The sequence below is a fragment of the Macaca fascicularis genome, chromosome 5 (assembly GCF_037993035.2).
Source record: "Macaca fascicularis isolate 582-1 chromosome 5, T2T-MFA8v1.1".
NCBI classification, from domain to species: Eukaryota; Metazoa; Chordata; class Mammalia; order Primates; family Cercopithecidae; genus Macaca; species Macaca fascicularis.
In genome coordinates, this window is record NC_088379.1 from 111141753 (window position 1) to 111155629 (window position 13877).

General features: G+C 37.0%; 1 protein-coding gene across 7 annotated transcripts in view; it reads right to left on the reverse strand.

Annotated features, from left to right (window-relative positions):
- The window catches only part of PPA2 (inorganic pyrophosphatase 2), a 125142-nt gene that overhangs the window by 57159 nt on the left and 54106 nt on the right, over window positions 1–13877 (reverse strand). For all 7 annotated transcript variants that reach the window (XM_074040254.1, XM_074040255.1, XM_045392717.2 and 4 more), the window contains one exon: window positions 13236–13322. In XM_074040254.1, coding sequence (XP_073896355.1) covers window positions 13236–13322 — 87 coding nt within the window. The remainder of the gene's footprint in view (window positions 1–13235; window positions 13323–13877) is intronic.

The following is a 13877-nucleotide window of genomic DNA, read 5'->3' on the forward strand; positions in this document are numbered from 1 at the left end:
CTCTATAAGTCAAGAGAAGAATAACTGCCAGAGATCTATAAAATGAGTTCCAACCACCCAGGAAAACCTCATTCAACACAAGGGGCATTCATTAGTGAACCTATAACAGGCATGCCTTAATGGTAGGACTAAACTGGCTCTCAAATAAAGGTTACTCTAGACCTGTGCTAACAAAGTTTTAAAAGTGCCTGGATACAACCAAACTGACTCACAATTAACTACCTGTAAAAACAAATATTCTTTAAAGGAAGACAACAACATCCAGGCACTCAACATAACACAACATCCAAAATTCTGTCAATACACAAGAAAATGTAAGCTCTAAATGGGGAAAAAGATTAAAAATCATTCAACAGAAACATTTCCAGAAATGTTAGATGATTTAACAGATAGGAACCTCAAAACAACTACTGTAAATATGCTCAAAGATTTAAAGAAAAGCATGACAATATGGAAGGGAGAAATAGAAAACATAAAAAGAACCAAATGGAACTTTAAAAGCTAAGACATACATGATCTGAAATGAAAAATTCTCTCAATAAGCTTAACAACAAAATAGATATTGCCAAAGAGAAAATCAGTGAACCTGAAGACACTGTAACAGAAACTTTCCAAAGTGCAGCAGAGAAACAAAAAGGATAAGAAAAAATTAACAATCCCAGTGTCCTCTCGGACAGCATCCAGCACTCTATCTCATGTATAAATGGAATTCCAGAATGGGAAAGAGGAAGCAGAAAAATACTTGAATAAATAACAACCAAAAATTTTCCAAATTTGATGAAAAGTATAAACCCACAGATTGAGAAAGCACGCATGCACACACACACACACACACACACGTGCACGCCCATCAGAATAAACAAAAAAAAATCCAAAGTGAAGCACATCATAATCAAAGTGCTGAAAACCAGTGACAATGACAGAGAATAAATCTTAAAAGGAGATAGAGGGGAAAAAAGATTACATAAGGGTATGTTGATCAGAATGACAGCCAATTTCTCTTTAGAGGCAATGTAAGCCAGAAGACAAAAAAATGAAATTTTTAAAATTCTTAAAAACACTACCAACCTAGAATGCTGGGAATCAGAAAGACTTTGCAAAGGGGAAAGGGGGACCCTTCTGGGACGATGGAAATGCTTCATATTTTAATTGAAGGAGGAGGTTATGTGTGTGTATACATAGGTCAAAACTCACTATATACTTAAAATGAGTACACTCTATTGTAATATATGTTATATATATACACATAATGACTTAAAGTTTATTTTAATGGTTAAAAACAAAATAGAAGGTTGCTTCCAAGATGTCTGAATAAGAACAGCTCTGGTCTACAGTTCCCAGCAAGATCAACGCAGAAGACAGGTGATTTCTGCATTTCCAACCGAGGTACCTGGTTCATCTCACTGGGACTGGTTGGACAGTGGGTGCAGCCCACGGAGGGTAAGCCGAAGAAGAGCAGGATGTCGCCCTACCTGGGAAGCACCAGGGGTCGGGGGATTTCCCTTTCCCAGCCAAGGGAAGCCGTGAGTGACTGTACCTGGAGGAATGGTGCACTCCTGCCCAAATACTGTGCTTTTCCCACAGTCTTCACAATCAACAGACCAGGAGATCCCCTCCCATGCCTGGCTTGGTGGGTCCCACGCACATGGAGCCTTGCTTGCTGCTAGCGCAGCAGTCTGAGATAGACCTGGGATGCCAGAGCTTGGTGTGGGGAGAGGTGTCCACCATTACTGAGGCTTGAACAGGCGGTTCTATGCTCACAGTGTAAACAAAGCCACAGGGAAGCTCGAACTGGGCGGAGCCCACCGCAGCTCAGCAAGGCCTACTCCCTCTCTAGATGCCATCTCTGGGGGCAGAGCATATCTGAACAAAAGGGAGCAGCCAGCTTCTCCAGACTTAAACGTCCCTGCCTGACAGTTCTGAAGAGAGCAGTAGTTCTCCCAGCATGACGTTCAAGCTCTGATAACAGACAGACTGCCTCCTCAAGTGGGTCCCTGACCCCTGTGTAGCCTGACTGCAAGATACCTCCCAGTAGAGGCTGACAGACACCTCATATAGGCAGGTGCCCCTCTGGGACAAAGCTTCAGGCAGCAATATTTGCTGTTCTGCAGCCTCTACTGGTGAAACCCAGGCAAACAGGGTCTGGAGTGGACATCCAGCAAACTCCAGCAGACCTGCAGCTGAGGGGCCTGTTAGAAGGAAAACTAACAAACAGAAAGGAAATAGCACCAACATCAGCAAAAAAGTCATTCATGCCAAAACCCCATCCGCAGGTCACCAACATCAAAGACCAAAGGTAGATAAAACCACAAAGATGGGGAGAAACCAGAGCAGAAAGGCTGAAAATTCCAAAAACTAGAACGCCTCTTCTCCTCCAAAGGATCACAGCTCCTCGCCAGCAATGGAACAAAGCTGGATGGAGAATGAGTTTGACAAGTTGACAGAAGTAGGCTTCAGAAGGTCAATAATAACAAACTTCTCCGAGCTAAAGAAGCATATTCTAACCCTTCGCAAGGAAGCTAAATCCTTGAAAAAAAGTTAGACAAATGGCTAACTAGAATAACCAGTGTAGAGAAGAGCTTAAATGACCTGATGGAGCTGAAAACCACAGTACAAGAATTTTGTGAAGCATACCTAAGCGTCAATAGCCAATTCGATCAAGCAGAATAAAGGATATCAGTGATTGAAGATCAAATAATGAAATAAAGAGAGAAGACAAGATTAGAGGAAAAAAGAGTGAAAAGAAACGAACAAAGCCTCCAAGAAATATGAGACTACATGAAAAGACCACTACGTTTGATTGGTGTACCTGAAAGTGACGAGGAGAATGGTACCAAATTAGAAAACACTCTTCAGGATATTATCCAGGAAAACTTCCCCAACCTAGCAAGGGAGGCCAACATTCAAATTCAGGAAATACAGAGAACACCACAAAGATAATCCTCAAGAAGAGCAACCCCAACATATATAATTGTCAGATTCACCAAGGTTAAAATGAAGGAAAAAATGTTAAGAGCAGCCAGAGAGAAAGGTCAGGTTACACACAAAGGGAAGCCCATCAGACTAACAGCGGATCTCTCGGCAGAAACCCTACAAGCCAGAAGAGAGTGGGGGCCAATATTCAACATTCTTAAAAGAATTTTCAACCCATAATTTCATATCCAGCCAAACTAAGTCTCATAAGTGAAGGAGAAATAAAATCCTTTACAGACAAGCAAATGCTGAGAGATTTTGTCACCACTAGGCCAGCCTTACAAGAGCTCCTGAAGGAAGCACTACACATGGATATAAACAACCAGTACCAGCCACTCCAAAAACATGCCAAATTGTAAAGACCACTGATGCCAGGAAGAAACTGCATCAATTAATGGGCAAAATAACCAGCTAGCATCATAAAGACAGGATCAAATTCACACATAACAATATTAACCTTAAATGTAAATGGGCTAAATGCCCCAATGAAAAGACAGAGTGGCAAACTGGATAGAGTCAAGACCCATCAGTGTGCTGTATTCAGGAGACCCATTTCATGTGCAAAGATACACATAGGCTTAAAATAAAGTGATGGAGGAAGATCTACCAAGCAAATGGAAAGCAAAAAGAAGCAGGAGTTGCAATCCTGGTCTCTGATAAAACAGACTTTAACCAGAACTCATGTTCTAACTCACAAGTGGGAGTTGAACAATGAGAACACATGATACATGGAGGGGAACATCATACACCGAGGCCTGTTGGGGCTTGGGGGCTAGAGGAGGGATAGCATTAGGCGAAATACCTGATGTAGGTCACGGGTTGATGGGTGCAGCAAACCACCACGGCACACATATACCTATGTAACAAAACTGCATGTTCTGCACATGTAACCCAGAACTTCAAGTATAATAAAAAATAAAAAATAAATAAACGGAAAAAACTCAATTGAAATGGAAGAAACCACGAACAGGCAATTCACAGAAGAAATGAAAACAGCCTTTAAGGGTATAAAAAGATGCTCAAGCTCATTCATGATATAACTACCTTGTGGTTTAAATTAATATCCCTGCTTAGTGTTTGCAGAATTCTCACACAATAGGTAGTTGCCTGTCATTTTGATCTTCTCCTCCATATTTTGCTTTCTCTGTTCTGGAGGAAATTTCTCTGGCTGCCAGACCTAAGTCTACAAAGGGGATCATTTTTCTTATTCTATCCAGAGGAATCAGCAGTTGAAGCAAAACTTTTAATTTCATTCCACTGAACAAGCCTGGAAATTATGGACATAAGACAGCCTAGGCAAGTGTGGCTGGAAGTGCATTATTTTATTACCAAGAAAATTTAAAGATAAATGAGAATCAAAGATGACCAAGAGGCAGAATACAAGGAATGAGTAGATGACAGTAACTAACTAAGCTGGCACATCTTCCATTGGCAATACTACTCCAGTCACTGGCAGCTATCATCAATGAACCTGAGATTTTCAATATGTGTATAACTTATTCCCTTATGCCTACCTGCAAAGTTTCATATAATGGTCAATATTCCAAAATTTAAAAGTTAAGAAAAATGTCATTTTAAGGTCTAAGAGCAATTTTTTAATTAACAAATCAAAATCTCATCACATTATGTAAGTAAAAACAATCTATATATTTAAAAAATTAGGCACCAAGAAAGTGGACCTGTTTACAGTTTCAACCTATTGCAATCTGTGCTGAAACTGAAGTTATTTACATGTCTTGAAATTTAAGATATCCACTAGGCCTAGAAGCTCACACTAAATAGAAAATAAAACCATTACATAATATAAACTTGATTCCTCCTGCTTGAGGGGAAAAGAGACCTGAGAATCCTTTTAAATTGCTTCATAGTACCTTTTTTACTAACCACATTTATCAGTTACTAGTGAAAAGTAAAACATAATGGAGTAAAGCCTTAAGAAAATAATAAATGATATTGACAAAACAGGTTTCGCAAAATACTTCAAAAATATTTTAAGAGAAATCCAGAAATAGTGTGACTTAAGCAGATGTTCCATGTGCTTAAGAAAGTTATTTCAGTGAGGCTCCCTCAAGCTGCCAATGTCAAGTTTATATGCGTGCATTCTTTCTATACATCCTTTTATTTTTAAAGGTTTGGTTGGCTATAGATTTTCACTGTAAACCTGGAATTTGAACACATGCTTCAGAACAAATTTCTTCATAATTCAAAATGCAGTTTCACATTTAGAAAACAAGGTATGTAGAAAAAAAGTCACTTCTCTGTCCTGAAATTATTTATTTTGAGGGGAAAAAACCTAGAATTTTAAGTCATAAAGTCAAATAAATCCTGTCAGAATATTTGGAAGTTGATTCTAAAATATTAACATAAATCTGTATGGAATTGTAATTAGCTAACACAACTAACGTGACTGTATATACTAACTGAAATCTGAATTCCAGGGGAATATACACAATTATATTAGACTCTTACATGTTTAGCCTCTATTAAGTACTCAGCTCTATATTAGGCACTGTGTATTAAAAGAAAGAATGAATTGTTCTCAAGGATTTACAGTCTTAATTTGGGTGACTTAGATACCTCAGGGCAGAAAAGAATATAAGACTGAACACATAGTGAGTTTAAACATGTAATATCAACACTATATGCCTCATTTCTCATAGCTGTGCCTTCTTCATTTCTAATGCCACTGCCCTGATCTAGGAACAGAGAGTCAAGGTAGGTTCTCCAATATGATAAAAGGACAAGATAGAGGCTAACAAATCAGAAGACTATAACACTATAGACATGAGGTAATTTGGATCTAGATTAGAGACGTGACAGTGGATAGTCTAGATAAGGGTAGTGAAATATTTAAAAGGAAAAACAAATAGTACACAAGGAGAAAAGAAAATGATTTACCAAACACATACTGTGTGACGGGCACTAGAGGATATCTTCTATGGGTACCATTTTATTCTTCACTTACAAAAACTAGTGTAGAGTGTAGATATTATCCCCATCTTGGAAATAAAGATACTGGGATTCACAGCAGTTAAATAATTTTTGCCTGAGACCACAGAACTAGTGAATGGAAGACCTGGGATTCACACCCCAAACTGAGCCAAAACTGCTTCTCTTGTCAAACTGTACTGAGAAAGCGGATCAGTCCTTGCCTGAGGACAGAAGGTTGGGAATGTCAAAGGAAGAGATTACAAAGAAGTGTAAGAAAACATTTGGGGGTGATAAATATGTTCATTTTCTTATTTTTGATAATAATTTTGCATGTAATTATATCAAAACTCATCGATTTGTGTACACTTTAAATAGGTACAGTTTATTATATGTCCATTATAACTCAATAAAGCTAGAAAAAAATCTACTTCACATTTATGGCTAAAACTATTTTTTTTAAATGCATTACTTTCTTGGATAAAATAATTATTCACATTTGTTTAAGATGAAATCAGACATAAGCTTGTTTTAATTTTAAAAAATCACAATACCATTTCACTACCACTAGGATGATTGCTATAAACCAAAAAGGGAAAATAATGAGTACTGGTAAGGATCTGGAGAAACTGGAATCCTTGAATATTGTTCGTGGGAGTTAACATGCTGGGGAAAACAATTTGGTGGTTCCTCAAAGAGTTAAATTCAGAATTACCATATGACCCAGCAATTCCACTCCTAGGTGAATAAAATGGATAAGAGTATTCAAACAAAAACTCGTACATGAATGTTCATAGTGGCGCTATTCATAATAGCCAAATGGTAGAAACAAGCCAAATGCCCATCAACTAATGAATGGAAAAGTAAAAGGTAATATATCCATCAGTGGACTATTATTCACCCATAAAAGGGAATGAAGTGCCAATACATGCTACAACACGGATGAATCTCAAAAGCACACTAAGTGAAAGGGGCAGATACAAAAGGTTACATATTATATGAGACCATTTACATGAAATATCCAGAATAGGTAAACCTATAGCATAGAGACAGTAAATCAGTGGTTGCCAGGGGCCAGTTAGAGAATGAAATGGGGAGTGACTGCTAATGGGGATGGGGTTTCCTTTTGAGGTCATGAAATGTTTGGGACTAGACAGATACAGGTGATGGTTATACAACACTGTGAATGTATTAACTGCCACTAATTTTAATGTATACTTTAAAATGGTTAATTTTATGTGAATTGAACCTCAATTTAAAAATTAATCACAAATTATTTTTGATGATAATGAAGGTTGTTATATACATGTCAAAATGAACCATCATAAAACGGCTCCTATCCCTTAAGTCCTCTCTCGAAACTGTTATCATTAAGTGAATGGTTCACTTCTTTCCAATAGCTACCTTCAAGTTTATTCTATAATGAACAAAATACTTAATTTTTTGTGTTTAACTACAAAATTGATCAGATAATTTCTTAAAAATGTCAATCAAAAAATACAAACATTTATCAAATTAAAGCAAAAGAACATAAACTTTAATGCAGCTGATTTAAATCAAGACTTGAATTTAATCAAACGTATCTTAATAAAGCAAATCTCAAAAATTAGAATTCTGTCATTTTAAATAATAAAAGTTGAAATCATATGGCTATAACCTGCAAATTGTAAAGAATATAAATAGGATGGATATAAATATGTGGATCAATTCTCACAAATATTAGCAGTAGAGGCAGAAGGGGCTAGGGCAAGCTTGTCCAACCCGCATGCCCTATGGGCAGCATGTAGACCAGGATGGCTTTCAATGTGGCCCAACACAGATTCATAAACTTTCATAAAATATTATGAGATTTTATTTATTTATTTTTTAGCTCATCAGTTATTGTTAGTGTTAGTATATTTTATGTGTGGCCCAAGACAATTATTTTTCCAATGTGGCCCAGGGAAGCCAAAAGATTGGACACCCCTGGTATAGAGACTAGGAACACAGGCTCCAGGACAAGATACCTGGAATTCAATCCCAATTCTGCCAACTTACTAGCAATGTAAGTTTGGGGAAATTACTTAACTTCTTTGGAATATAATTTTATATTAAATTTGAAAATAAAAATACCTGTTTCACAAGGTAGCAGTTTTAAGAATAAAATGAGATAATCCATATAGAGTACCTCAAACAATGGTTTACAGACTAGTACTTTACTATAAGCATCAGTATTAAGGTTTGGGTTCCTAAAGGAAATCATTCATTTTTCCCCTTACCATTCTCAGTAAACAAAAATGCTAGGAGAAATTTTTTTTTGAAAAGTATGTGCCTCATGAAGTATATGTATCTTAAAGGATCAAAGACAAGGAAGTAGATTTTCTGAGGGATACTTTATATGTTATTTCCTACAGTGATCTAATTCTATAAAAGGGCATGTAACCATTGTTTATAGCATTCTTAAAAAAAACACCAAACCTCTGATTTCTTAACCTGCTTTTCTATTTCTTAATAGAAAAAGAAGTTTCATCTTTCTTAGTCTGCAAATTACAGGTAAACAACTAAGCTGCTTCCACTACAAAATTAGACTCCTACTTGAAAAACTACAGAAAGATGTCTCTGGAGATGGAAAATGGGAGATGTGCAGACTTATATGGGCTCCTCTGAACTGACACTGGCACCAACTCACAGAAGCCACTGTGTGATTAGCTCAGCTGCTCTTTTTGCATGCCTCCAGGGGTTAATAGCTAAAGCTACATCTGTGGAGGAAATATAATGACAACACTATCCACGGGAAAAGACATTATAAACAAAGAATTTCCCTCTACAGTTGAGGTCTCCATTGTCTGAAATACTGTCTGTTCCTTTCCCAGTCCCCGCCCTCCGGCATGCTTCTTACCAGCTGCAATCACAAAGTATTTCTGATACATGTCCTCAAGTATGGACTCTGGCTGCTTAAATTCTAGATTCTCAAGTCCAAAAGGAACATACAACAAGTGATTATAAAGATATGGACGATATTTGCAGCTCTGAATATACATCAAAAAATAAAGTACTCCATAGAAAAATTTTACAACTGCGTATGTAATTGCTAACTTATACAGGCTGGATCATATTTAGAGAGGGGCGTTTAGCTGTGGTAGTATGCCATTCTATTTATTTATTATTATTTTTTTGAGACTCAGTCTTACCATGTGGCCCAGGCTGGTCCTGAACTCTTGGGTTCAAGAGATCCTCTTAGCTTGCCTCCCAAAGTGCTGGGATTACTAGCATAAGCCACTGAGCCCAGATTGCTCCAATCTAACAGGGGCATCAACAGAGATGATCTAGTGAAAAGTAACCAGAGTGGAAAATAATCTAGAAACTGTCAGATAAACAACTAGAATAAAAAGCCTGGAGAACAGAAGGCTTCGGGAGGGTATGGTATATTGGACCAAAAGACATGTAAGATCCTTTATAAAACAAAAATGTTCAAATTTGAAGTTATCACATAATTGCCAGTTTAAAGTCGGCTATACTGGTTAACACACTAGATACACTGGATGAGAGGGTCTCAACCAAAGCCAATGTTGCCCTCTAGGGGATATCTGGCAATATCCATTTTGGGTTGTCACAACTGGGGAGGAGGTATTACTAGCATCTCCTAGGAAATGGCAAGGGATGCTTCAGAGGACAGTCCTCTCTCATAAAGAATTATCCATCTGTAATATCAATAGTGTCAAAGTTGAGAAATCCTGTAGATGACTCTGGCAGCAGGGTATCAGAATTCCTGGAAATCACATATAGCTTCTAAAAACCACATTCTAGGCCGGGCGCGGTGGCTCACGCCTGTAATCCCAGCATTTTGGGAGGCTGAGGCAGGTGGATCGAGGTCAGGAGTTCGAGACCACTCTGGCTACTACGGTGAAACCGCTTCTCTACTAAAAATACAAAAAATTGGCTGGGCATGGTAGCAGGCGCCTACAGTCCCAGCTACTTCGGAGGCTAAAGCTGGAGAATGCCATGAACTCGGGAGGCGGAGCTTGCAGTGAGCCAAGATCATGCCACTGCACTCCAGCCTGGGCGACAGAGTGAGACTTCTGTCTCAAAAAAAAAAAAAAAAAAAAAAAAAAAGCACATTCTAAATTATTTTATCTATTTTTATTCACAAAATTTACTTTAAAATTTCAAACAATATAAGAACAGGTAAGACATGTATGGGTTATAAAGCAAGCAAGGAAGCATGCCCAGCAGATTTACCAAGTTGCCTCAACGAGACACACCCTTTGACTTCACATGCAACAGAAAGGCACAGTTTTATTTCAAACAAAGCACTGTTTTGCTGTAACACTGTTAAAAACTAGAAAGGAAAACTCAATCAAACCAAAAAAGATGCTTAGGAATAAATGGTAGAATTCTTACAAAACCACCACACTTCAATTCAATCCAAATCAATTCAACAAATCTATGCTCAAAGTATAACATTTAGTTTTCTTAGACACTGAATAAGCAATACAAAAATCCCTCAAGGGACTTACAACATTAAAGTTTTCTATATCTGTGGTTCTAAGTCTGTTACCAACTTCCAGGACTCTGCTTCTTTCCCTCTGCCTATTAACAATGTGGTGTTAAAAGAGACTTCCTACCACTATGTTTCTTACAGCTGATTCAACCACTCATCTCATAGCCAGGCATGAAAGAAAGGAGCATACCACTAACAAAGAACTATTCTTTAGATGGTAATCATATATTTATTTCATATTCAGTAAATATTATTTCAGGTCTTATTAACCAAAGGAATAAACTGCTCTGGCTATAAGATGCAAGGATGATACGCATATTCATGAAGTGTTCCATATTCTTCACCCAGATACAAGAAATTCAGAGAACACTTGAGAGATACTATGCAAGATGAATATCACCAAGGCACACAGTCATCAAGGTCTATCCTAAATATACATGCATGCAACATCAGAGCACCCAGATTCATAAAACAACTACCACTAAACCTAAGAAAACTGAGCAATACAATAGTGGGAGGCTTCAACGCTCCACTGGTGCTCTTGTGTCCTTTAAAAGCACATTAAAAAGGTAACACAATTCATCATGATCAAGTAGGGTTTATTCCAGGAATTCAAGGATGGTTGAACATATACAAACCAATAAATGGGATTCACCACATAAAGAAAACTAAGAATAAAAACCATATGATCATCTCAATAGATATAGAAAAAGCATGTGATAAAATCCAACATTCTGTCATGATAAAAACCTTCAACAAACTAGGCACTGAAGGAACATACCTCAAAATAATAAGAGCCGTCTATGACAAACCTATAACCAACATCATATCAAATGTGAAAAAGTTGAAAGCATCTCCCCTAAGAATCAGAATAAGACAAGGATGTTCAGTCTCACCACTCCCATCCAACACAGTACTGGAAGTCCTAGTCAGACCAATCAGCCAAGAGAAGGAAATAGAAGGTATCTAAATTGGAAAAGAGGAAGTCAAATTCTCTCTGTTCACTAATGGCATGACAGTGTATATAGGAAACCCTAAAGCCTTCTCCAAAAGACTCCTAGACTTGATAAACAACTTCAATAAAGTTTAAGGATACAATATCTCTATATAAAAATTAATAGTATTTCTACACACCAATTAACATTCAAGCTGAGAACCAAACAAAAAAATCTCATTTGCAACAGCCACACACACACGCATACACACACACACACATTACCCAGGAATACATTTAATCAAGTGGGTAAAAGATCTCTGCAAGAACTACAAAACACTGATGAAAGAAATCATAGATGATACAATCAGAGAGAAAAACATCCCATGCTCATGGACTGGAAGAATCAATATTCTTAAAATGCCAATATTGCTCAAAGCAATCTGGAGATTCAATGTAATTCCTAGCAAATTACCAATATCATTTCTTCACAGCATTAGGCAAAAACAATCCTAATGTTTATATGGAACCAAACAAAAGCCAGAACAGTCAAAGCAATCCTAAGCAAAAAGAACAAATCTGGAGGTATCACATTACTCAGCAACAAATTATACCACATACCTGTAGTACTGGTATAAAAATAAACATGGTACTGGTACAAAAATAAACACATAGATCAATGGAACAAAACAGAGAACAAATACATGAAGTCACATACCTATAACCAACTGATCTTCAACAAATAACAAAAAAAAAAAAAAAAAGGGGGAAAGGAGACTCTATTCAATAAATGGTACTGGGAAAACTGGCTAGCCATAGGCTGAAGAATGAAACTGGACCCCTACCTCTCACCACATACAAAAATTAACTCAAGATGGATTAAAAACTTAAATGTTAAGATCTGAAACTATAAAAATTCCCAAAGAAAATCTAGGAAAAACTCTCTGGATATCGCCTAGGCAAAGAATTTATGATGAAGACCCCAAAAGCAAATGCAATGAAAACAAAAACAGACAAATGGGACTTAAACTAAAAAGCTTCTGCATAGCAAAAGAAATAATCAACAAAGTAAACAGCCTACAGAATGGGAGAAAATATCTGCAAATTATGCCTCCAACAAAGGACTAAGACAACTCAAACAACTCAACAAGAAAAAAAAAAAATTAAAAAGTGGGCAAAGGCCATGAACCGACATTTAAACCACATTGAGACTTTTTACATGCTGGTTTCTGAGCTCTACACGATTAAAGATAAGATGTTATTCTAGGAGTGAGAAAAAACGGGGAAGAGTTGAATGTCTGCAGAGAACAAGAAATAGTAACAATAAATGTAGTAGAAAATAGAGAAAGAACTAACCAAAGACATATAGAAGGATTGATGGGTAGCATCAATTTCTGAAATTGTGGATTTTGTTTTTACTCAGTAGGATGTGGCAACCTGGAAGCAGGCACACAGAGACAGAAAAAGTATCAGATGACTTTCATGAGAATTGAAGTTTCCATCTAAACAATAGGCAAGGAAGGTGAAGACAGGACTTGGCAAATTTTTCCATACAGGGTCAGATGGTAGATATAAAATAATAAAATAATAATAAAAGGCTTTGTAGACCATACAATCTCTGCTACAACACCTCAACTCTGCTGTTGTAGTATAAAAGCAGTCACAGACAGTATGTACATGAACGGGCATACCTGTGTTACTTATAAAAACAGGTGTTAGGCTGGCTTTGACTTGTTACAGGGCTATAATTTACCAACCCCTGGTTTAAGACAAGAAAGTGAAGATAAAAAGAGGGACTGATAACACAGAAATCAACAGGCTTGAACTCTGAAGAGCTGAAGAACTAGAGGCTAAAACGAAATTTTATGGCATGAATAAACCAAAACTCATGTTAGAATTAATACAGTCTATAAAACAAACCTTTGAGCCTATTTCACAAACATCAATAGGATCATTATCTCCAAAGCAGTTCGTGCTCTTATCTTTTTCACCGGGATCTTCCCAAGTCTAAAATTAAAAAAAAAAAAAAAAAAAAAAAGCAGAAATGTAACTTAATACTATAATGTACTTTAATCTTTCCACATAATCACAAAGTTTTATAGATAACAATAATCCGAAGAAAACATTATCAGAAATTACATAGGCACAAGGCCAACAGGCCAGTATGTCCCTAAGGATCATAATAATTAAAACAGATGTATAGTATTTCCTCCCTCTGTCTCTCAATTGTCAGTATAATTGCATCTGCGAGTGGGTGGTATATCCAGACATACTCATCTTCCAAGTTCAGTCAGGGAATAAATTCACATTCACTTTTAGAGTTTCAGTGGATGTTCCCACTGTCTGTGCCCTTGTTTCTGTGTTTCCACTGACTGCCTCAACTGTGGCTTCCGTCATTCACTGCTTCCTTTGACGTGGTAACAGCACAGGGATCTAAATTATTAAAAGGAACCCAGTTTTTCCTTTATAAACGAAAGGACAAAACACTACTAAAGAAAATTAAAACCTATTTTGTCTCATTCATTCCATTAAAAAATCCTCTACCTGTCAAATCTCAAGGAC